At 41.5% G+C, this 25,624-nt stretch overlaps 1 protein-coding gene across 1 annotated transcript; it reads left to right on the top strand.

The window, feature by feature from the left end:
• Positions 1 to 27: 27 nt before the first annotated feature.
• Positions 28 to 25,352, top strand: LOC119122571 (guanine nucleotide-binding protein G(i) subunit alpha-2-like). The gene is made up of 9 exons (XM_037250930.1): positions 28 to 717; positions 19,070 to 19,112; positions 21,176 to 21,317; positions 22,819 to 22,979; positions 23,701 to 23,829; positions 24,451 to 24,580; positions 24,702 to 24,855; positions 24,938 to 25,134; positions 25,209 to 25,352. Exons 1-8 carry the CDS (start codon positions 600 to 602, stop codon positions 25,126 to 25,128), a joined length of 1,068 nt encoding a protein of 355 aa, XP_037106825.1. The 5' UTR covers positions 28 to 599; the 3' UTR covers positions 25,129 to 25,134; positions 25,209 to 25,352.
• Positions 25,353 to 25,624: the final 272 nt, after the last annotated feature.

The raw sequence follows: 25,624 nt of genomic DNA, 5'->3' as shown, positions 1-25,624 counted from the left end.
CAAAAAGGCGTTTCGTTTACGATCGACACATTACGAGTCGTACGGTGACTGCAGGCTGACGCCGTTTGTGCCTGTGGTGTGGAGGGGAACTTGACCGCGGCCCCGGGTGTGGCTTCTAATGTGACAAATCTCCGTCGCGTAGAAAGAATGCATGATGTTGCGAAGACAGTAGGACAAAGATTTCTCTGGAAAAAAAATATCAACAACCCTCCACTGTGAGCGTTCTTGCAGACTCTTTGATTGATCGCTTTTTGGAATACTTTTTTTCCCCTTCTACGGAACTTCCGGAGCGTCTTTTCGTGAGTTTATCATGCGCTGAAGGACGTGTTGAATTTGTTCAAACAAAACACAGTAGCCTGCCTTCCGGAAAACTGAAGTTTTTAGAGCTACTTTTTCCGAAAATAAAATAGACACTCATGCTGCTTTTGTGACCGGGCAAGTCGCTCGATTTGACGGCTGAAGGGGTTCGGTGATCCGTCCCTCACCAAAAAGGGAAATTTTTATTTTGTCCTCCCAAAGAAAGGCTTCGCGCCTCGTATTTTTCTCCCCAGGTGATTTTTCCCACAAAAGCAGCAGTCCTGAAGCGAGCACTCGGAACCATGGGCTGCACTGTGAGCCAGGAGGATAAAGCCGCGGCCGAAAAGTCCAAAATGATCGACAAGAGCCTGCGAGAAGATGGAGAGAAGGCGGCCAGAGAAGTGAAACTGCTGCTGCTGGGTGAGTCCACGCTCTGCCCCCGCCCCCTCCCTCCAAAGCACAAAACAAAAAGTTGAATGCCAATGAATGCTAATAGCCGAATTTACTACCTTCATTCAGACCCTTAAACGTCTCACTAGTGGACAGCAGCTCTTTTTGTGTGCTTAACAATAGAATGACCTCTGACACTTGCACTCTATGGCCAGGCAATTGGCATTGCATGCACCCTGTGTGGCCTTGCACCATCTCAGTGGCTTACAAAGGAACCGGTTGAGAAATTGGTCAACGTTTGGAGTCTAAACACTCTCCAGACATGTTGGCTGCAAACCTGTTTCTTCCTCTTCTGTTTGGACAGATTAGTAAAAAGTTTGTTGGCTCAGAGACATGACAAGGTCTACCTGATAATAAGTTAGCTGCTGTTTGATCAGAGGGTGAACAGCCCCAACTTTTCCCAGAAATGTCCAGACGAGAGCATGCTCACCTCGAGTCAAAACAAGTCAGCGGGAGAGTGGAGTCATTCCAATGCTTGCGGAATTCTCTTTTTGGGTCCAAGTAAGGGATTGTGAATGCCTCATTTCCATGCAGACACATTGTGGTCAATCACTCTAATGTGTGTCTTTTACTTCTCTCTGAGATCAAGTAGCAGTTTTCTGCTAAGAACAGAAGCACAAGAACATTACTTTGCAGACTTTGTGTGAAACGAACAGATTCCCACTGGAAGTATTTCGGTTCCTGGCATGTCCCAATGGAGCGTATAGTGTTTATAGAATTTCACTTTTATGCCGGTTGGAAACAATTTGACGTTGAGACAGGAATTGACAGTCAGCAACCCCGCGGGTGAGTGAGGACAGTAAAGAATGTCGGATTGTAAAGTCGAAGCTAACATTAGCGTCTTGCCTCTTTGACTACATTCTCATCATTGGTCTTTTAAGTTAGTACATGACGTACAAAGTGTACATTTGAACAATGTGACTAGCACACTTCCTTCCTAAGTAGCCCTAAGTATTGAAATTGGAGTTTGCCCTGCTCCTTTCAATTTCTGTTGGATTATCAATGTTCCACTGCGATATGTTAATATTTGTCTATCCTTTTGGTAGTCAACCACCATGCCGACTTGCATCCAATGTGTCGTTTCCTCCTCACTGTTGCAATTTTAGCAGCTTCGTGATCACAGCTTCCTTAAGTCGATTTGTCATCTCATCGCCCAGACGGAACATTACAAAGCAAAGGCGGAATAGAAAGGCCACGTTTTTCCTCTCGTGCGCCGTTTAAAGACACGGCTAGTTGTTAAGTTGTGCCCCCGGGTTAGAAGGCTAATGATACACTCTGCTCTGTATTGCAGGTTTCATATCAGTAATTACTATCCAGCGGCGTGTGTGCGAGGACTTGACGAGGATTATTACACTGGAGCGCTTAATCCGAGCTCTGTTCATGAATTTTTACAGAATGATGCTCGGTTTGCAGAAAGAGAAAAATTGGTCAATGACTTGTGCAGCTCACGTTACATTCCTGCACTTGGCAGTCATATATCGTGATGTCGCCCTTTAAGGGTGCTCGTCAGACCTCCCACTATTCTTTCCTGCCTCCGTTTAGCATGTGTGGCAGCAGCTGAAAAAACTCTCACTTCTTCCTTTGGCCACATCTCATGACTGGGACTGGGTCGTTGAGCCAGACGCTGATGTTGGACTTTTAAGAAATGTTGATCTTAATCGTTTTGTTCGTCCGTCCGTATCATGGATCGTTCCTCCTCTTTGAATTCATTTCGTTTTGGATCCGAATCATGTCTTGGTGTCATGAATAATGTCATTCACTGCCATTGACCACTATAGACGTCAAACTAATATTTTAACTGGGCCGGCAATGAATGACTTAATGTTAGGCCAATGTTCTGAATAGATGTTTCAAAATGGCACGTGTGCTTCAAGGCCCCTGGTTTGACAAAGTCCTTTCAAAGAAAAAGCATTTCCTTCATTTTCAAAGAATACATTTTTTAGCTTTCTAGGCAAAGATCATTGTGAGGATATGCGGTTTGGATGGGTAATAATGTTGCTGTGCCGTTGTTGAAGTGTTTACAGGTTCCACAAACCAGTTGTTGTATAAACAGAACTTAAAAATCAGTTCGATTGTCGTGTAGTGCGCCTCTTGTGGCTGGAAATAATATTAAAATGTTGCCTTTTAAGGGGGCATGCATTCACATCTGAAGGTCGGGGTTATAAAAAAGACTTGATATTTTTGTTTTTCCATCACTCTCCCACTCTGGATGTAATAATACTGGCTGGCATATGTCTTGTGAATTCCACCAGAGTTAATAGTAGTTCTTCATTGTTCATTTACAGTCATAACCACAAAGAAACTGAACAACTTGTGTCTGCATTTGTTTTGGCACAACAGAGTAGACAGAAAAAGAAAAAAAAATGCCATGTGGGCATTTTTCTCAAATGTCAAGACTCTGTAAATGATGAGCTGAATTCAAAAGACCTTGTGACTGCTTATTTTGCTCACAGGAGTCTTATTATTGTGGTTGTGGTGTACTTTCAAAGTATCTTTAAAGCCTTCTTTGCACATTGAAATGTTAGACTAAAGCTTGTCGCTTTAAATTTGAACTCCACCATGATGCGTCACCATGTTGAGTTGCGTGCAAACAAACATAAATGGTTTAATTGTATGTGCTGTCTTGTAATTTCACCAAAAAGGCTTTGATTGTTGTTTCCAGGTAAACTCATTCGTTAATGTGACATGGACAATTTAATACATCCAGTCAGCCTTAAAATCCGCATTAATAGGTAGCGATCACTCGCTCCCTCCTTCCCTCCCTGCTTGCCAGGCCCTTGATTGACATTTAATCTCCTCCCCACTCGGTAATGGACTCACTAGGATTTTCCCATGATCATCTTCTTTTGGCTCATTATCCATTTCCCTTTTTTGCATAAATACAAAGTTTCTTGGCACAATGTTGCATTGTGAAAACACCAGCATGCAATCGGAGTGTTTCTGCATAATGCATTACACACACACACACACACACACTCACACACACACACACACGCACACACTTGACTTGCACTGTTATGCAAATATTTTGGCATGCATGCTGCCTGTAGCACAAGTCAAAAGACACTAAAAAGTAAATTCCATGTTTCAAAGATTTATGTAGCCGTAGTGCAGAGGATGCCGACCTCACATCGGTTTTCTGGATGACATGCGGCTCGATGACAGTTGTGTTCTTTCAGAGACTGGAGACAACGGCCATTGACTTTATTCTCCACGGAGTCGGTGTCTACAATGTTGACTGAGCCTACGTGCTAATTAGCTGCTAGCAAGCGTCATGGAGACTCGCTGAGAGTGGCCACAGTCAGCCCCAAAATAAGTTTATTATTTTTTATTTTTTTAAATAACTCTCAATTACTGCGCAAAGCCTCTTACAATGTCAGTGAAAGGAGCGGCAACATGGATTGTGCCAGTTGGCTTCGCCACCAGTGGCTCACTCTCTGTTATGCTGCCACGCCGCTTTTGTGACGCTTAAATGACGCATGGGAGGTGGGAAAACACATTTGCTCATTATCAATCTGAACAAAAATAGTCTCTAGATAAATAAAAGGGGACCGGTATCATGAACGTGCAATAATTGCTTTGTGGTTATTAGTGATCCTTCCACTTAGGCAGTGACTCATTTTTATTTGCTAGGTGGTTTCACCTTCAGGCACGATTAATCGATTCCACATATTATCCATGATTATCCTGACATCAATTTTTGCTTTTGTTACCACTTGAACCACATATGTGTCTGATTTGGTGATGTGTTTTAAATTCTAGGGGCAGATGGCTTTGAATTCATTCATTTTTTTTGTGGTGTTGTTTTTTCAATTAAAAAAAAAAAAAACACATCTGCAAAATCCCTCTCACTTCCCGTTTCCTGTTCCTTTACCTCATGACCCATTATGCTATCACACTGACTGATCTCACGTTCAGTCTGATTGAACTGAATATCCTTCCTTTGTTTTGAAACAATTGAAATATGAGTCAGATTTAACAAACAGGCTGCAAAAGGCCACCACTAAATGCCGAGATGGAAATGGATGCATGGATTAGTAGTTCCGTGGGAGCATTGTTGTTGTCATTTTTGTGTTGAAACAGGGAGGTTTTTTTTATTAGCTAACGCAGAAGCTGGTAGTGTTTCATTGTGTACCTGGTGAAAAATGGCAGATAAAGTTGAGCTTTCAGTCGAGTCCCTTTTTCCAGTTTGATGGCTATCAAAGGTGACACATACTCCCGCCTCTCAGCACACATGCTTCGCCTCTGAGTTTCCCTCCGCCATTAATGTGAGCAGCAGTCTCAGTATTTACCAGGCTAGTTCAAAGTCTGACATTGCATATGTAATAAATAAAAAAAAAAATGTTGCTTACTCAAATATCATCTAATTGCCATATCAGCTATTTCGAGATACATTTCAGCCAATTAGGGCATTGGCCGACTTTCTCAAATAAACTGATGCTTCATGTTTTCATCCTTGTTTACCCAAAATGAGCTGTGTGACGCACAGGATAGCAGATCAGCCGCTGTTAATGTGCCAGGCTTGGCTAGAGCAAGCACGACAGACGTAAAAAGCGGCGGTCGTATCATATCATCCTTTATATATTCATAAAATGTTGCAACAGTATGACAGACTCTAAAGCCTTATTTGGTGTGCGTGCCCTTTTACATCTGAAAATAAGTGAAGGAAGAGGAAGTGGATACTTAAGCACATACGTTTGCGGATGGACTGTATGCATGCAAACGGAAAAAGGAACTGTTGCAAGAAGGAGAAGCTACTTAATCTCCCACCAAGTGAAATATTTTTTTGTACTCGAGGAGTGGCCTGTTCTGTAAATTCAAGCTTTTTTTTTGCAATGAAATTGAAAATGTTATTGGCTTCTCTCTACTACAAGAATCGATTTAAAAAGATATCTATCTGCGGCAGCCCTAGTTTTCCAATTAATAACACTCATCATATCCGATTGTCACTCTGGATTGCGGACGAGCCCTCTGGATGAAGTCAAGCATAAACCGTATTTTAAAAGTACTCTGCATTCTTGAAGGTCCTGTGCTTTCTCTCCCATATAATTGATCAACGGAAATACCTCAGTCTCCATGACTACGTAAGACTAGACAGGGGAGGGGGGGAGTCATTATTTCTCCCCATTTGGATGACCTGATGCTTGCAACCGATCTGTACGTACTTTCCCTCTTGTCGTCCCTATTTTGCCCCAGGGCCAGATAAACTATTTTGGTTTCCGCTCGGGACACGACGGACGTTCATGCAGTCCTCCCTGCTGCAACGCTGTTTATCTTAACAGAGCTCTGCAAAAACACAATTCACACATCAAGTTCGTGTTCTGTGTCGCAAGTCCCCTCTTCCCTCCTCCGAATCATGCTTACATGTTCTAGTTCCTTTGGGAAGTTTAGAATTGGGGCCTTTTCTTTGTGTGATGATATCACTAAAACCCGTACTGTAAGTAAACCATTATCCCGACTCACCCCTCCCACAGTCCATTTCCTCCTCCATGCCATTATAGGAAATGAGCTCAGTTTGCTTCCCCCGCCCCCCTTTCCCATCCTCATCACTTTATCCTGTCATTTTCTGAGTCGGAAGGCCCGGCACTCCTGGACCCCCCCTTGGGGCTTGCACGCTCACACGCAGCTGAGACAGTACCCCAAAATGGTCTCGGCTGAGGGTGGTTCTTTCAAAGCCAGACGCTCATGACAAAGGGTTGTTGTTTATTGTCAACACCCTTTTAGCCTGATTTTACTGACATTAGTTGTTTCTTTATAGCGACGCTTGAGGAACATGCACACAGAAGAACAAAGAAGCATTGTGTACCTAACATGATGTCATTATTGTGTGTTTAGAATCCAGTCTCATTCCTTATGCTTTTTTTCTTCACAATTTTGAAGAAACAACAAAAAAATAATGAAATGGTTGGCGCTCTAGAGAGAAAAGTCATTCTGAACTGTGGCCACCATCATAACAAGTGGCGTGGCTAACATAACCAAAGCAGCAGGGGCCCGCCCATGTGCGGGTGTAGAATGCTGAGAATAAGTTTGGATGTCACACAGGGTGAACTTGGTGAAGTATGTTTTTTTTTTCCGGGGGGGGCTTTAGGGTGGTTATGTTGTGACAGCTGCACTTGGCAAGACCAATTGAACGGTCAATTTGCTGCAGTAGAATTGTCTCGCTTCATTTCTTTACTATTGACAAGTTGACAGCATCGAATTCATCAATATAACTATATTTATAGGCCTCATCTGACTTGTGATTTAACACCAACTAAAGTATACCAGTCATCCTGCTAATAAAGTCATGGAAACACGGAATTCCACAAAAAATCGTTGTGATACGCGATGGTTGTATGTAATGGCCGCAAGTGAGGCTTTTGTGGTAATGACAGAATGGAAGCCATTTGCTATTTTCGAGCGAGGTGAGGCAAATTGATGTCACATTTTTTGCCACACTTTTGTTCGTGGTGCTGCTTTGGAGGCTGCTACGAACAAAAAAAAAAGCTTTCAAGCACTCACAACTGTTGTTTGGTTATCACACTTGATGGAATTGTGTGGGGTTTTTTTGAGACATGGTGCAAAACCTGCCCATTCTCGAATTATTTTAATGAGGAAGCTGAGGCAAACCTGTGCAGTAATCATCCCGTCTAATGACTTGACTTGACTTGAATTGTTGTCTTGGCAAGAATTGGAGCAAAAACAAAGTGAGTTCATATACAGTCTATGAACACACAATTGCATTTGTCATTTCTGATGATTGAGGCATGACATTTCCTTTTTGCAACTCATCTGCCACATCCTTTGTTAAGGAGGCTGCATGTAAAAGAGAAGTGGGCGCAAATCTTTTGTTTGACTGGCGGTGGAAACCGACACACCCTTCCTGTTCTACCCAGAAAAGTCTAGCTTATTTAAAAAAAATAATGGCACAAAAATTCCACTAATTGTCAAGCAGGTTTTGTTGTCAGCTGGTTCACTAAAAATGACGACAGTAATTTTTTTAGGAGTCAAGTTTAATGTGACTGGTAGAGGTGGAAGGTTTTGTTGTTTGCCAAAAGCTATCTGGTCAAGGTACTTGTTTTGGTTGGTCAAAGGTTGTGGAAAGAATGTGACCGGCGTGAGGGCGCCAGTATCAACGCTGTTGCAACCACAGCGTGCATGATGTCACTAGCGTTTCCTGAAAGCTGAGTTTGAAAGCAAACAAACAAGCTGCAGTTTTCCAATAACCAAAGAAAGTTCAGCCGGTGGCAAAATAGAATTATTCATTCAAAATTTCTAGTCTCATCCAGTCGTCTTGAGTTTCTCTGAACTTTCCAGCACCAACTTTTAATTGGCGCACAGCATTTGAATTGGAATATTGGAAAATCAAATCTCTGATCTATAATATACTAAGGTACATTTATTTTTTCCTTTACCTTTTTCTCTGTCACTCTTTCTCTCAAACATGGCAGCTATATTCAACATGAGCCAAGCTTCATTTGCCATCACCTTACATAACAAAGGTCGCAACGTTATCGTGGAGTCAGAACACCTTTGGAGTAATTGACTATGATTACCCTTTAGTATTCTGGGCTGATTTAGCCCTTCAGCTTGAATGGCGCTTAAAGAGTGGCTTATGGCGAGTTTTGTTCAAAGCCGGAGCTTAACCTCTGTATTGGACCGTACTGCCAGAGCCTCATAAAAGCACACCGGGGGTGTTTGTCGTTACGGCTCACTTGAGAAATCAGCATTCTACAGCCACTCGCTTGCTATACCTGGTGTACATGTCAAGAATCTGAATGACTTGGATGTCGAGTTATATGTGGGGGGGAAGCTCGTGTGGTCATTGAATAGTTTGTTCATTAATCTAGTAACTCCATTTTAAGTATTCATATCACACGTAGAAAGGTCTGGGTGAATGTTAGCATCGTTGCATTTCTATCATTTAAAAGAGGTTCGGCAATCTGGAAAATGTCTTCTGATTGAATATGTACTAGCTGTCCTTATTCACTCACTCGTCCATATGCAAAAAAAATTTCTGTTTTCATTCATGAATTTTGCTGAGTGGAAGTGAAAAGGAAAAAAAACAAAATAGGAGTGCACTTCATTTTTCTTTATTGCTTCATGATAAGTATCACTTCCATTGGTCCACTTTCCAAATGATTCAAATGACTGATTTATTTATGTCAAATCTTCTCGTGTGAGGTCAGACAAAAAAAAAAAAAATCTAAGATTAAAAATGTTTTTTGCACCATGCCTTAGGTTCTAAAATGCATTGGAGCCTTTCTGTGCTGACTCAGAGATTTGAACTCGGGACCTCTACGCAACTCTTGCCCAACAACAATCAATTCCATTTGACCAAATACTTAATCAATTATGTCCATCTCTAGAAAGCGGTATCTTTTTCTCTTACGATCCACACCAATTTGACGTACTCGATTTAGGTCTTTTTGCGTATGAGGAGTGTTGTGTGCAAGCTTGGACAAAACCAGTGTGAAGAGAAAAGATGGACAGAAGGGACAAGGGAAAGAAGGCCTGGGTGAGCATACTGAAAGAAAGGGGTGAGGTGTTGGGGAAAGGGGGGGGTTGCTGTATACACCAACGGAGGCGAAGCAGGTCTGGATACAGCCGAGTCGCTGGCAGCCACACAGCACTGAGGGCTTTATTGTGATTTGTAATTATGTGGTTTTCTGTGGGGCCTCAGCTTGCTGCGCTCCCACACTGAGGCCCTTTTTAGTTGGGGCATACTGAGTAAGAGAACAGAGAGAGGGCGGCGCCGGGGTCAACGTTAAATATTTCAGTTCAACCGCAAGAAGCGGGCATGACGGGAAGTAGCCGTGCTGGACTTGTTGGATAATTCTAACTTTGCTTTTCTGGCGAGTTGGTGTTTCTCATTGTTGGAGCGTCCGACGTAACGAATCTATTGAAGCTGTGGCACCGATGCGGAGCAGCCATTCGAAAGAGTGCATGTGTGAATACTAACGTAGGGAACAGGAAGGGCGGGGCTGAGACCGTGCGGTGTGTTTCCTGTGAGGCAGGAAGTGAACCGGGTCACTCTACAGAAGCAGTAGGAATTATTGCGCCGAGCTGCTGGGGCTGCCCGCTGCCAAATTCCAAAATAAACAGCTCAGTGGACCCTGACTTTCTTTCCCCTTCTGATTTTATAACATTATTCTGATTAGACTATTGGATTAATTTACTTAATTTCTATGATTTTTCAGTCTTTCCCTGCTCATGTTTTTCGCCAGAAGGTCATTTCACAGATGGAAAGAGCCGCAAGTGGGGGAGGGCAACAACCTTTAGTTCAGCATCAAACTGTGACCTTTACACTGCATAACATAAAACAACATTAGTACGTAATGTCGATGACACTGTCACTGTCGCTATCGATTTATTCTATTGATTATTCCATCGATCCATGGTAATAATAATAATTTCATGTATATTAAAAAAAATATTATTTTGTTATAGTTATTGTTTGTATGGAAGTTTGTTAAGAATAAAAACAAGTCAATGAAATTTAAGCAATATCCCATACATGCCACATTGCTGGATGGAGAAAATATTTTGTTCACGTCTCCACAGAGTTTTAAATATACTGTCAATCTGAATGAAACAAGCCATTGTTCATGTTGTTAAACATACATAACTTACATATTACATAACGTACAGTCGTAAAATAGTTGTACATGACAGCAATGTTTTTCCCCTCACCTCTTCAAGGTCTGAGAGTTCTTCACAGTCCCTGACAATGGTAAGCGGCACATTTCAGATCAAGACTTCAAACTGTCTCAGCTGGGTTCACTGTGCCCCAGTTTCTGCCTCCAAGCGGTCCTTATTAACATAGATTGGAAGTCGGAAAATTGACCTAATATTAGCTCCGCTGCCTCAGTGTGAAGAAAAAGACCCATGCGTACCACCTGACACAATCTTCAAATTCTCTCACTTAAAAATCTTTATGAAGCAGATTTTGTCCTCCCCTAGAAATGTTAAAGCTAAATTCGCACAAAACATCGAAACGTTTCAACATTGGCAAAACCGCGGGCGCCTATACACTACATATGGGAAGTAAAATGAAAAAGAACTCGGGCATTTAAGAGACGGACGCTTCTGAGGTGCCCTTGAGCTAGACACTTGATCCCGTTGAGTGCTCCGCCAACGCTTCGGAGCGATCAATCGATCTGAGCGTGGCTGCACAGGCTCTTCACGCTCAGTGAATCTCGCCTGGACAAACAAGAGACAAATAGTCAACAGTCTGCATGCGCTCGGCAATAAGAGCTTATCTTTGCATTCGGTCATCAAACGGATGAAAGCCGTCTCTAAGGAAATGACCGTTTTGGCCACTCGGCTTTATAACAGCTAATGTGTCATCTTTGCCCTCATGTTTGATAGCCGTATTCTCCATTATAGTCGTGACAGCTTTGGTTAACGGTGACATTCAGGCTCTGATAGTTCAGGCTTTCAGATTTGCAGTCTCTATAGTGATTATCGCTGGTGCTGAGTATGTTTGGAAAGCAAACCGGGCTTGTTTTGACTTCGGATTCCACTGAAAGGAGGTGGATAAATAGGAAGGTTTTAGATCTGGTAAACGTGTAAATGATATAAGTTAGCAAGGAGGCTCGCACCTTATGACATGTTTTGCCCTGCTGACTGGAAATTTCCTGATCCAGTATCGGTATCAGCTCCCGATCCGGTTCTTTTGTGAGTATTGAACAGAATCGGATTCAGTCACAGGATTGGCCCGACCCTGTTCCATGTGTTTTGGTGGCGTCAAAGCGCTTTATGGCTAAAATCATAACACCAATATGTCTATGTTGAATCACTCTTCACTACAACAAAACAAGTTTTTTTTTTTTTTTTTTAATCAACCAGTATTGCCAGGGCTTAAAATGCAACAAATGAAACGATTTGTTTTTGTTATGACCTGACTCACAGTGTAGGTTTGTTCAATGTGTGCATGGGTTTGGGATGTTGTCAGTTAGCCTCAGTTGATTGCTCACTCCTGACCATCGCTGTGGTCAGCTGCAGAGAGCAGCCCTGAAAGGAAGCGGAATAAACAAAGGAAGAAGCAAGACAAACAAAGCTGCAACAGGCCTCTCCGCTAGCTCCACTAGTTTGCCTGCCACAAAGACTTCTCTGTGAGTGTGCTAATGCTCTGTATTCCTGCAGGGTACGTACCGAGAGACACACACCCACACCCCGAGCATGGTTGCGAGGTTTGAGACTGCCACTAAGGAAATAAAGCAAACCCGCCTCGAATGTTTTTTGGCCGCTGTTTGATCCTGCTTACCATCCAAATCGTGAAGATGTTACCTGAAACACACATTAGGGAATAAGTTAATGGCTAGGTTGGATGACAAAAACATAATTTTATGATAATTTAACTTTTTCATATCGTGAGATTTAACATCCCCCCCTGCTTTTATTTTTTAAATCGTGTAGTTTAATGACCAATTAAAACAAGTCGCTCAGTTGGCCACAATTACACAACACACATTTTGTTTGAAAACCGCCTTGGCTACAAAATTGAAAAGCAAACTTCCCTGCTGTTTACGCTTGTCTTTCCGGGTGTCATGCAGTAGTTTTGTCGGACTCGAGTTCACAGTTCATGACCTCACGAGTCACTTCAACTCAAGGTTATTGGACGGCTATCGATGTCGTGAGGCTCGCTCCTCGTGGAACCATCTGTCTTGTTAAGTGATGCACATTGAACTGCCACTTCTAAGGCTTTTCATAAGACAGAAAACAACATGCAAGAAAAGCTTTTATTTTTTGAATTTATAGCAGCTGGATTACTGTCCACCATGTGGTTTACGCTTGTCATATCTATTTTTATGTGACTGGTCTTTTTTGTCTTGTACATGTGGCTGCCCCAACTTCCCCACCAAAAAAATAATAATAATTCTTTTGACTATACATGAATATTATAAACCCGTCTTTGTATCCATTTACCCAAAAGCAAACTACAACCACAGCTGCAATGACTCGTCTGCAATTTTTAATCACAAAGCAAACCACGTGTGTTGACTCAAAGTTATCTTCAAATCGGATATAACAAATTTAATGTGACATTGTCAAGATGTTCACAACATTAGTAATTAAAGGAACGAATTTGCTGGATGTCATTTCAGCATGTGCTCACTTTGTTCAAGACGAATCAAGTTTCTTGGTTGAGGGATTTTAATCATGATTAATTGTGAGGCTGTAATTCAATGTACTTGCACATTTTGTATTGCCTCCCACTGGCAACAGTTTTACATCAAGTTTAAACTGCCGTGAACTCCTTCCTGGGTGCAAGTTTTAGCTTGTAAGCACTGTCTCAGCCCCAATTATACTCCTCCCCTTTTTTTTTTTTTTTCCATTTCCTGTGCCTTTTTTTCCTCCATCATAGCTTACACGTTGAAGTTGCTATAGTTACAAAGAGGAAGACTTAACTTTGGTTTCCTGTGGTTAAGTGTGGCTTCTTTAGTCATTCTTTGTGTCTTGCTCACTTCAGTTTGTTTCCCACATGTTGCCGTTCATTCAGTTTCATGAGTCATAATCGACAATACAACTTGGCTAATTTGACGTACACCATTTTTTTATTTTCATTTTTCTTGCTATATAGTAGGTTATATCTTAAGGCCTCGAAATTACATTTGAAAGGTTACGTTTGATATTCAATTCAAAGTCAGAGTTCTTTTAAGAGAAAAATGCTGAATGATGTTTGCTGTGTCCTTGCGCTGGTCTATTAGACTTTTTAATGTCTGCAGACTTCAAGGCCAGAACATCGTCTGATTTTTCGGCCTGTCATCACAAGCAACCTTGCTCACCTCGGCCCCTCTTTGATCGATGGCATTTCGGTTTTAGTAATTATACCACACGGGAGTGGCAGGCTGGTGACTGCCACAAAGTACATGATGCGTAGACCTTAAACTTGAATTCAGATTAATTTCACTCTGTGGATGAATTGTTTCTTTGTCTTTTTTTTATTTTATTTTTTTTTAAATTAAAAACAGGTGATATTATTGCAACTTAAATCACTTAGTTGAGAAACTCCTTTTCGGTCGCGCCTATATGTTTTTATTATAGTGCCCCCTTGTGGCCAAGCAGCACACACCGAAATGAACAGAATATCGACTAATTCATTTCAGTAGGTCAAGACGATTCTGGTCATGTAATGAATTGTACTGTTTGATCGATTCTTGGTTACTGTTGAGCGGTTGAAGCACTGACCAGCCTTAATTAAAATATTAATAAACTTGACAGTTATTGCTTTTGCCATTAAGTAAACATTTGCACCACGGTTCCTCCCCAGCCCGTTGCTTATTTTCCGATGGCACTATTCATTATTCATCATACAATTGCCCGATCCTTTAAGCCCGAACATGTCGGTGTGCACGTTGAAGTACAATCGTGGGGTGGGGGTAATTATGCGGCAAATGGCTGTATAGTATATATAATGCATCAGCAATACATTTGCAGTCTTTCATATTTCATGATGCAGCAAGGAGTCATCATTGTATGTCGACTCGGCACAACATACGAGTCGCCTCATGGGCTGGATCATGCATCGTTGGTTATTTCATGACAATCAAACGTCTGCCACATAAACAACCTGTTGCTCATTTTCACCTTCATCCCAGAAGAGTTTTTTTCACATTAAAAATGACCTCATAGCCATAAAAAAATAATCATGTTCTCAGTGTGTTACTGATGGCCATTCAGACTGATCATCTTTTATTCCCCACACACATCAGATTTTTTGGATATATTTCCTATTCATTTTGGATAACACTCTTAACACCAATGTAATCCCGTGTGCGTGCATATCCTCAATTTACGATTACCTTTGAGTATCCATATGCAGGTGAGCCTGACGTGCACAATCATGTCAGAGTAACACGAATACAACCCTGGCCCCGCCAGATGCTTGCAAGCCCAAGGCCTGATTCAAATTAGAACACGGAAGGTGTTAAAATAAAGCAAGGTCAAAACGACAAACATGCAGATAAAGGTTTCCAGAAAATCAATCGATATGGTATTTCTTGATATTATTGATACTAATCATTTTGACATATTACATTCAAAACGTCTGAGATGGCTGCAGACCTTCAGCAGCCTTCGGTTTGACGCTCCTTCATTCAATATGAATTTGCACCATCTGGCGAGCCCCGTTGTCACTCCTGTTTACAGCGCCGTCAAAGAACATTCCGAATTTAGAAAGGAGAAGCAGCTTGAATCAAAGCCGAATATCAAAGTTATCAGTGGTTTGGCTCCTCCTTCTGTGTTTGGAACTTTTCTCCTTCGCTGGCGTCCAAGGCCGAGGCTCGGGTCATTGATTTGGCCGCTTGACTGAGTGACCTCCTCAAGTGTCCCATCAGGTTCTCCAAAGGCCATACCTTTCTCGCTCTCCTTCACCTTTCAGCCTCCTCATGGCCTTTACTGTCTCCAAGATTTATAGCTTGCTGCCTTACTCGTCACGACATGCCGTCACCGTCTTCTCCCGGGACTAAAAAGCTGCACGTGACCATTTTCTTGACCTTTATGTTTGTCGGTGAGACAACGATGCTTCACTTAGCATTTTATTTCAACTCCGCTTTAATTTAAGCTAGTTTTTGCAGGTGAGTACAAAGTAAAATTTTTTGTACTTGTCGACAATTTTAAAATTGAATATTAGTCATCTTAATGACTGGAGTGGAACATTTTCAACAAAATGGAGTCTCAGCTTGTTTAACTATTATCGACAACAGAGCATTCGCATGCAGTCAACGTAGCAAAAAAAGCGAAATTAGGATTTAAGAATATTGAAAAGTCAACACAAGCATTTATTTTCATGATCTACTGTAAATGCTGCCAAAATTGCGCATCTCAATTCTTCCAACCAATGCTGCCATTTTCATCATCATCATTGTAGCTAGCTTGTGCGTGTGAGCCACAAAGCTGTTAGCGTTTTAAGCATTGCCCACTATATTTTCAAACAGTGACTATTCCGAACATAACCGCACATACAATTTGCCTTTGGTGGCAGTCTGCCCACAACTGAGTGTTCTTATTTTTCAATGGTTTGTGGTGAATTCTGACACCGAAGAAATGCCATCACTGGAAAGCATCAAACGTTTTTTTATTTCTTCTTAATGCCTTCATCAATCTTGTCTGTTTTGCCATTCAGACTTGATCTGATCTCGCCTCTTTGGAAGCAGTTGTCAGTGAGCTGTCCAGACTTGCTCTTTGCCCCAGGCATCGGAGCCATCTGTTGACTGAATTTCTTTGTCCCCTATCTATCAAAACCACAGTTATGTTGCGTATACGCTCATAACTCTTACGTGCCAGCTGCGTCTATTTCCTCCTTGATAGGATATCACGAGGAAGTGGTGCTCGAGTCTTTGGAAGGTCTCTGATGTAAAGTCTATGTAGCTCATTAGTACGCCATTGATACTCTATGTAGATGGGTGAAGTTTGGGAAAATGAACTTCATTGACATACAGAATTAAAAATTATGGAGATGAATGAAGCTAATTAGCTCCACGAGAAGCAGCGTTGGAAAGTGACAAAGCGAGTCTTGTGCATATTTTCATTACCGATGCAGGAAAAAGTGCTGAAAAGGTACAGAGGTCAGAGGCTGCTTTACAAGATGCTGACCAACTCAGTTGCTCGTGCGCCTGATGATGTCTTATCTTATCAGGCTGTTAGGTGTTCATTTAAGGGCTCGTCGACTCGTGCAACCTTCACGATGTGTACATGCTGAGCCATCGCACCTTAGGTATTTTTCCGTAGCCAATGACTACTCTTGCAAAGTGTGAGTAACCAGTATGAGCCATTGCGGAGTCTGGAATGATGAAGCATCAACAGCGGGGCCCGTGTTCTCTGCTCGCAGGGGCCCAACACTGCCGCCTTTGTGTCCGGGCTCCGCCGGGATTGCTCAAAACAACCTGCGCGTGTTTTTTTGTGGCCGGTCGCAGGATGCTGATGAAATTAGCGGTCAGTGCAGAAAGATAAAAGAATAAAACGATTATTTCAAGATAATGAGGAAAGGCCTTGGCACAGAAGAGTTGAATAGTGACCTCGTTTCTTTCCCTCTTTTTCCTAACCGACTTTCACTAGAAAGCATGCAAGCATGCCAGCGTTTGTCAATGAGTTACTGTGTGCTACTTGTTTTGGTTTTCTATTTACAGGGGAAGCATATCTGTTTTCACAGTTTGTATCAGATAATTATATCTCCTCAAGTTCATCAACAAGGCATTTGTTTTGGTGAAAATGTATTCCCCGAAGAAGAAAAAAAAATAGGCCCTGACACCAATTTCACGAATCAACATGAAATTGAATAGACAGGATGATAATATATAAAAACAATTCTTAGAAAGTAGCTGTCTAAATCTTAATGTTGCCTACTTTAGTTTTTTTGGAAGTGCACGTATAAAAAGGTCATTTTATTTAAATAAAATAAATCCAAACTGGAAAGATGTCCTGCTGTCACACTCCCCATCACATATGTTTGGCACGAAACCCCAAGCATCTGCTAATCTCCCCGTTCATCTCACATTAGAGACTCCTGACTTTGTTACCAGGTCCCGTCTCTCTTAATAGATATCTCTCCTTGAGAGTCCTTCAAGAGGCCGACAAATTGTGTTATTAAAGCACGCGCGCATGAGCAATTGTTTTAAGCCTTTTACTTCCAGCTCATGTGAATGAAATATTTAAACCATATACATCAAAACACTGGATTTGAACTTTCCTCAATGAAAGCAAAATAAAGTACATTTGACACCATTTCAACTGTAGGGAAAATGGAACACTCAATACTTTTGGACTCCTTGAATTGTTAAGCAGCCAACAGTTATTTTTCAGTATTTGTGTGTTTCTTGATATGCATGCTTGTGCGTATGTACACATTTGTGAGAATCCTTTCCTATTAGTCCCTCAACAATATAAACAAATACAAGCGGAATTGTGGATGGTCGCGCATGAATGAGGTAGCTCATTTCCTGTGTGCACAATAACACAAGATGCTCTGTTTTGTGTCCATCTGCCGTCAGACTGAATAATAAACTTTCTTTTTCCATTCGCCCATTTAGCACTCATCTTTATCGTTAATTGACACTTGGAATGAAAAAATGCTGCTAGTCGCATGGAACGTTTCTTTCGCCTCTTGTCCATCCTGCTTATCAATATGGCCGTCTGTCTGTTCAGCAAATAGTTGAGTGCGTCATTTAGATTGTCATCTGATTCTTTGTGTACAGTTGGTGGCCGCAGCATTAGCTACGCCTGTTAATAATGGTTCAAATTAGCTTGATAAGAATTTTATTATGACATTCATGATAACAGGGGTGCAGTTTGATTGTCACTGCCACAGAGGACTTATTTAACAAAGGATGTGGTTGTCTTCAGGGAGGTAAAATATTAATAGAATCAGCCATTTTATGATGATTTCAGACACCAGTAAAAACTGTCCAAATATTTTAAAAATCTGCATGGTAATAAAAATTGCTAGCAATATCTGTAGTTTTTAAAAGTGAACACAATTTGCAATTCTAGTAATGACACGAATTTGATGCACAATTTGTCTTTGCCGGCCAAATAAAATGATGTGGCGGGCCGTATCTGGCCCCCCGGGCCTTGGGTTTGACACCTATGATGTCGTGCAATTGTAACAACTGCAAACAACTACCTCAATAGTAAACACTTTCTGGGCAATGAGCATTGATTGATATCTCAACTGCTCTTCTACTGGATCTCGGGGTTCTGTGACTTAATCCCATACGACGTCCACACATTTCTAGGCAGGCAGCATGTTGTGGTCCTATAGAAGAGTCTGATCTCCGATTCCATATGTAAGTCAGAGCTGACAGCTGTATGTGCAAAGCGTCCTGGCCCATTCCTACCCAGAGGCTCCCCTGTGGATGTCTGACTTGTAAGGTACATTGAGGGACTTTACCCTGGGCTAGTGCACTGACAGGCACACCCACGCGCGTGTGTGTGTGTGTGTGTGTGTGTGTCGTGCTGGATTCCTTGTGGCAGATGAGCTCCCTCTGGTCGCCCCGGGCTGTCAGAGTAAACATAGCAGAGGGCAAGGAAAGCCTTTTTCAGTCCAAGGCATTGCCATTAAAATAAAAAATGATAAGTGATTTGTCTGGAATGAAAAGAGGATTGTCGCTGCTGTATGTCGGAACTTAAAACGGGCCCAAATTGCGTTTTGAATTCATAGCAGTGTGTCAGCTGGCTGGAACTGTGATGGGTATCCAGGATGTTGTGAGAGCAGGGAGGTAGAAGGAGGGTAGACGTTCCAGATGGGAGACGGACGGACGGCCTCTCGGGTGGACTGTTTACATTTCACGTCTAACAGGAGCGTATTTTTAATCTTTGCCTGTTTTTGTTCTCTTTGCAGGTGCTGGGGAGTCTGGAAAGAGCACCATTGTGAAGCAGATGAAGTGAGAGACTTGATTTCTTTGCTCTTGTTTTTCCCTTCCTCTAAGTCTGACAAGTAATTGCACTGTTTGAATCAAGTCGGAGATACTTGAGACACAGTATGTTTTTTTTTTTTAAGCCTAGCTGATACAACAATATAAAATATAAAGACTGAGAAGCTTGTCATAATCCTGCCAGAGTTTTTGATTGCTTTAATCGTTCCCACAGCCCTCCGCAAGGAAAACATCCTAGCTCCGCCAGTGAGACAAAAGGCCATTTCCAATGTCCACTTCTTAACCACTTGTCTGTCCCATTTGATCAACACCAGAAGACCTTTATTCACATTTTTTTCCCCTTCTTGACTAAATAAATTAATATCCCAGAAGTGTGATTGGTTTAAAGTTAAACTGTGATTATTATCTATATCTTCGGAGACTCGTACGCCGCTTCTGTTTATCTACCATACCCCTGAACGATTTAGAAAAATAATCAAATTGGGATTTAATAAGTCTTTTTTTTTTTCAAGCTCCTTTTCCACAAGTAATAAACATCAAATTTATTATACAAAAATATTTTGGTCTTTAGGATTATGCTAACATAAAAGCCAATGAACCATGAATTAATGAGTTCATTTATTGATTTTAATTAGAGTTGTTCAACACGTGTACAAATACAGACATTTTGTCTGACTCCTTCTCCCCAGAGGCTCATACCAAGGAATGTTCCCGCTATGATAATTGCATTCTTTAGTTCTCATAAATTAAATACTTTGTAGTTGGGCAGTCATTTTAACCTTGCAGAAACATTAAAAAATCATTGTCGAACATAAATACAAAAAAAAACCAATTAAAACTGCTGACTACTTTCATTTATCCTGTAATTGATTCAGCAGGCGTACTTTGTTTCTAATAGAAAACATTAGAGGAGCCACTTGTGAAGATAAACTGAACAAATTTAACTTGGCTTGCTGTGAGAAAATCCCGACAGTGTAAATTCAATTTATAAAGAAATGCTCCAACGTTTACTGACAAGGACGACAGATACATTTTTACTATTTATGTTTTGGACAGAGCGCACTATTTTCTGTTGGTTTTGCACTATTTGTTCAATCAATAATAAAAACGTTTTTCTGCAGCTCTACAAGGATAAACGGTAATATATTCCGACGATGGCAGGAAAACTAAATTGTAATACTCCCGTGCGCAACCACGTGATAGTTGAATATTTTGTGCGCTGGGGTTTTAAATGTGTCACAATCAAGCCAATCAAAGCGACACTTTTCAAAGTATTGTTTGCTTGAAGAGGGAACAGTGGGGGGGCTTTCAATCTTCCAAGCTGTCTTGCTGCTTCTCAGTGGGCTCGCTTGCATTTTAATGAGGTTTCATTTAGTTGGGTGCATGGCTTGCTATTGAGCATTCTGGCTGCACCACTGGTCTCTGGATAACGACAAACCAGAGTGGATGCTTATTTTCTTGTGAGCCTCTGCACCTTTTCTTTCTGTCAGTCTCCTCGCTCGCTCGTGCGAGGAACGTAGCTCATGTTTATTTCAGGCCTGCTTGTCAGGGCACCTCTAGCATATCATAATGTTATTTATTTAATTTGATTTATTGATTTAATTTGTTTAACAATTCTTCCCTGTTGTTGTTTTTTTGCATAATTCTGCAAATTTTTACATGTTCATTTGTAAACATGAATCATTTTGAGATAGCTGTTGCATTCCATGAGGAGGTTTTGTGTTTGTTAGTCCGTCATGGGCCTTTTGCTTGAGTTTGTTCTGTAGCGTGATACGAACCTGCCACCTTTAAATGCCCGATCGAATTACTTAAAGCCTCGTCGCAATCGATCCGTACAAATTCAGTCGATTGTGTTAAATGGATTGTTGAATAATCGAGTCTTCAGGCAGTTGAAGCAAAATGGCTTGGCTTTAACCAGCCGATGAGATGATGATTCAGTCTCACAACATGCCACTTTGCCACAACATTGTTACTTTTGATCATATAAAATATGTGATGATTCTGTAATGTTCTCACCATTAAATAAAAATGTTTTCGTTGCTTTCTAACCTCTTTTTGGTGTTGTATCCCAGGATTATCCACGAGGATGGCTACTCAGAAGAGGAGTGTAAGCAGTATAGAGCAGTTGTGTACAGCAACACCATCCAGTCCATCATGGCCATCATCAAAGCCATGTCCAACCTCAAGATTGACTACGAGGAAGCTGGAAGGGCGGTAGGGGACAATTATTATTTGTTTTGTGTTCTAGATTTACAGTTGGCTATCTGAGCAAAGCAATGTGAAGCTGACCTGATGCGTAATAAGAATGAAGCGTATTCAGGGAACCTGCTGTTGTGCAGCGTAATTTATCTTCGCCGCCTGGGAATATAATCTTTTCTAATCACCATCAAAGCTGCTCTCTTGCCTTCATCTTTAACACCCATATCGTGCCCCGAGGATTTTGTGCTGCGGAATTTACACACCAGCGATTCTCTCTCAAGGGAAACGTGACAGTCCTCACCAGGAAGTCAAGTGTGAGATGTCGTTTTTTTTTTTAAGACTGCGTGTTCTGCCCCCGCACGTGTGCCTGTGCCGCTTCGAGAAATTGTAAAGAACAAGCTTTCAACAGGCGACCACCCGGGGATGCGATGAAAAAGATGTCAACAATATAAAAAAAAGAACATATATTGAACCTGCTGTGTGAAACACACACACAAACACACAATTTAGCATTTTCATAGAAAAGAAAGACTCCTTTCATTTATTCAACCTTGTCAACATAATTGACCAGAACTGACATTTTAAATATTGACGGTTGCATTGCATACATTCTTCGAAGAAATAACTGTTTTGGCTGATTTGAAAAATGTTCCGTCTTCTTGTTGTTTAATTGTATTGTAGCGTCTCACAAACAATGTTGCTCTATGTGTTTTAATAGTTGACAGTTGTCAACGCTCAAGGAAGTAACTGGATGCAATTCTTAATGTACGTCAAATGTACAACTCTAATAGTCTATTTTTTGTAAAATATTAAGTAAAAAAATAAGCGGCCCTCATATTCATCACAAATTCACTATTTTTGAATGAAATTCAAATTTTATTATATTTTGTTTTGGGACTTTTGCAAATAGTGTAATATAGGAAGTTAGTGGCTTCGCGCTTATCAGTACTTCTCTTTTGTGGTTTGTTCAATACAGTCAGTTGGGTGTTTTTTTCAAATTGGCACGTTTTCGCATCAACCAGATGTACCCTGATTAATTTCGCTTCCCCCCCCTCTCACCAATGACCAATTTCATCATTTCACTTAGTCATATTTTCTGACTTGACTTTTTTTTTTCCCTTCTGTCCAAAAACTAAAAGCCTGGTCTTCAAATATTGAGTGCTTGGGCTTTATGTACTGAAGCAGTTTGACAAAAATTACAGGCAGATGCACTGGATATTGAAAATAAAACTTCCTTCAGACTCTAATCAATAAACTATTTTTAGTTCAGTGTTTCTTTTCAGTCTGGTCTGCAGCCGGGTGTCTGAGAATTGCTACCTGTTCAAGCTTATTTTAAATTCATGAGCAAGCAAATTAAATCTGATTGAAGTAGCAGTGGTGACCCCCCGCTAAATTTTTATTCTTGATTTGAAAAGCTGCATTGGTCTTGATTGCTTCATTAAGGTTAATCTAGCTTCTCTTCATCCCAGAGAATGTCATCCTGCAATGATATGTTGTGTTTGTTTTGTGTTGTCAGGACGACGCCCGCCAACTGTTTGCCCTGTCTGCAGCCGCGGAGGAGCAAGGCATCTTGCCGGACGACCTGTCAAACGTCATCCAGCGACTTTGGGCCGACGGCGGAGTCCAGAGCTGCTTCACAAGAGCCCGAGAGTATCAGCTCAATGACTCTGCTTCCTAGTGAGTGACCATTCCATCCAGTCAGCAGAGTGCGCCCTGGACTGGTCGCCAGCCAATCACAGGACAAATATAGTCAAATAACCAGTTAGGAACATTTTGCCTCATCAAACATGTTTGAAGCTACCATACGACCCAAACATATGATATCAGTTGTTGGAGGTAATTTTATTTTTATTTACACTTATTTTATCAATTGATTCATTCGAAATAAAAATTATAGTGGTTGTAAGTAAACTTTTGCATATTCTGGTACATTTAATTTGGTTTTTAATTTGATTAAATTATTGTTTTTTTAATTAAATTAATTACACATAACATTTTAAAAAGTACATTTATTTATTTATTTATTTATCTGTTTATTTAAATGACTGACCTGGCCCATCTGTCTGCTCTGAAAATCAAATGAGGCCCTTGAGCACAAATGTTCACCCATCCGAGCCTTAAAACGAGATTTCACCCCGTGTTGTGTAATCGCTCCAGGTAAATATACACTCCTGCTATTGGATCATAAATTTAAACCGGACTGTTTGGTTGTCAGTGTGCTGGTGATGTTGTTGCCCAGCCAGTTTGAGCTACTTTCTATTTTTCTCAGGCTTGTGTGAGGGAGATGGGGGGAGTATGTGAGGCTTTGAATTGAAGGAACCTTTCCATCCATTCCAGTGCACACCACATGATGAATATTAACTGGTTTTTTTTTTTTGGCTTTCCTTCCCCCACCCAGCTATTTGAACGATTTGGAGAGGATAGCCAAGCCTGATTACATCCCCACCCAGCAAGATGTGCTGCGAACCCGAGTCAAGACCACAGGCATTGTGGAAACACACTTCACCTTTAAAGACCTGCACTTCAAGTACGACTCTTCCCACCACACCACACCATACACTTGGCCAGGCTACTTATCAAGAGGTCACACACCCATGCATGGCTTCTTAAAAGGCTGTGCATAATAATTAAACCTCATAATTGTGTCTGGTTGTCTTATTTTGGAGTGAGAACATAAAACGGCTGCAACTTGTGTTTATATTGGCTGAGGCCCTTTGAGTTCCCGTGCACACACAAAGCGGCAACTATGAAGCCTTCTAAAGTGTGTCAGTATTATAATGAGCTGTGCTTACTCAGCCGGGAGCTTGTCTTTAACAAACCAAAGCGCGCTTGTGAAAAGTGCTTACCTTGATCGCCGCATCATAAAACACCATCGCTGGTGTCCTCACTCCACCTTTAGCAGCTGGAAACGCTGCACATGAGCACCCTGAACGCACGCAGCCCCATGAATAAGTCAAATGAGTTGAAAAATACACCGGCACAGCCTTGTGTTGTTCCCAAAGCAGCTGCTCACAAAGAGGAAGTGTTGACAAGTCTGCAAGAGGATAACATGGAAGCCGTGTGATGTGGCTCCTGCACGCTTGCCATCTTGGTTCCCAAAAAAAAAAACAACGCTTAAAGGTTATATGTGCGTGTTGTGTTTTTGCAGGATGTTTGATGTTGGAGGCCAGCGCTCAGAAAGGAAGAAATGGATCCACTGCTTCGAGGGCGTCACGGCCATCATCTTCTGTGTGGCCATGAGCGCTTACGACCTGGTCCTGGCTGAAGATGAAGAGATGGTGAGTTCGCAACATGGCAACGTTGCACCTGATCTAATTCCTGTCTTGTGATCGTGGTTATGTTGTCAGGTTTTCAATGATTGTTCCCTTCAAAAATGTCTTTCATCTTTGTCCCACCCAGAACCGCATGCACGAGAGCATGAAGCTGTTTGATTCCATCTGCAACAACAAGTGGTTCACGGAGACCTCCATCATCCTCTTCCTCAACAAGAAGGACCTGTTTCAGGAGAAGATCACCCAGAGCCCCCTGACCATCTGCTTCCCCGAGTACACCGGTATGGAAACTCAAGTATGCCAGCAAAGAGGTGTTTCTAATATTTTGGTGCTGAGCGTCAATCTCGTCGTCGCCCCCTTCAGGCCCCAATAAGTACGAGGAGGCGCAGACGTACATCCAGACTAAATTTGAGGACCTGAACAAGAAGAAGGACACCAAGGAGATCTATCCCCACTTTACGTGCGCCACCGACACCAAGAACGTGCAGTTTGTGTTCGACGCCGTCACTGACGTCATCATCAAGAACAACCTGAAGGACTGCGGCCTCTTCTGAGAGCAGGTGAGCGTCAGGAGCAAGAACCGTCCGTGTGCCGAGTCAGCATATTCACGGCACTTGTTTGTGTCTCTTCGCAGAGGAGCTCTCGTAGAACTGAACGTGCATCTTGAACGACTGCACTGGCCGGCCACCATCTCGCTTTTCCTCCTGCAAGAGACTGCCAAGCCCAGCAGCCTTGCAGCGTGTCCACTCGATGTTAACGCTCTTTGGGCTATGACCACGAAATCAGCATTTATTCTTATTTTCTATTTTTTGCCAACTTCTTTAATGTTTTATATATATATATATATATATATATATATATATATATATATATATATATATATATATATATATATATATATATATATATATATATAATGCTTTCATTTTCCTTATAGTGAGTCCCATTATTCCGTTTTTAATCACATCAATCTTATTTTTAAAGAGAAGAAGCACACACCTGGACTCCAGATATGAGTTATATCGGAATTGTTTTGTTTGTTGTTGTTGT

The sequence above is a fragment of the Syngnathus acus genome, chromosome 5, assembly GCF_901709675.1.
Source record: "Syngnathus acus chromosome 5, fSynAcu1.2, whole genome shotgun sequence".
NCBI classification, from domain to species: domain Eukaryota; kingdom Metazoa; phylum Chordata; class Actinopteri; order Syngnathiformes; family Syngnathidae; genus Syngnathus; species Syngnathus acus.
Note: the sequence above shows the minus strand (reverse complement) of the source record. Positions and strands in the feature narration are given on the sequence as shown.

Coding starts and splice junctions, on each gene's coding strand:
- LOC119122571 (XM_037250930.1), top strand. CDS start 600: ATGGGCTGCACTGTGAGCCAGGAGGATAAAGCCGCGGCCGAAAAGTCC. Junction 718..19,069: donor AGTGAAACTGCTGCTGCTGG/GTGAGTCCACGC, acceptor TTCTCTTTGCAG/GTGCTGGGGAGTCTGGAAAG. Junction 23,830..24,450: donor TTTAAAGACCTGCACTTCAA/GTACGACTCTTC, acceptor GTGTTTTTGCAG/GATGTTTGATGTTGGAGGCC.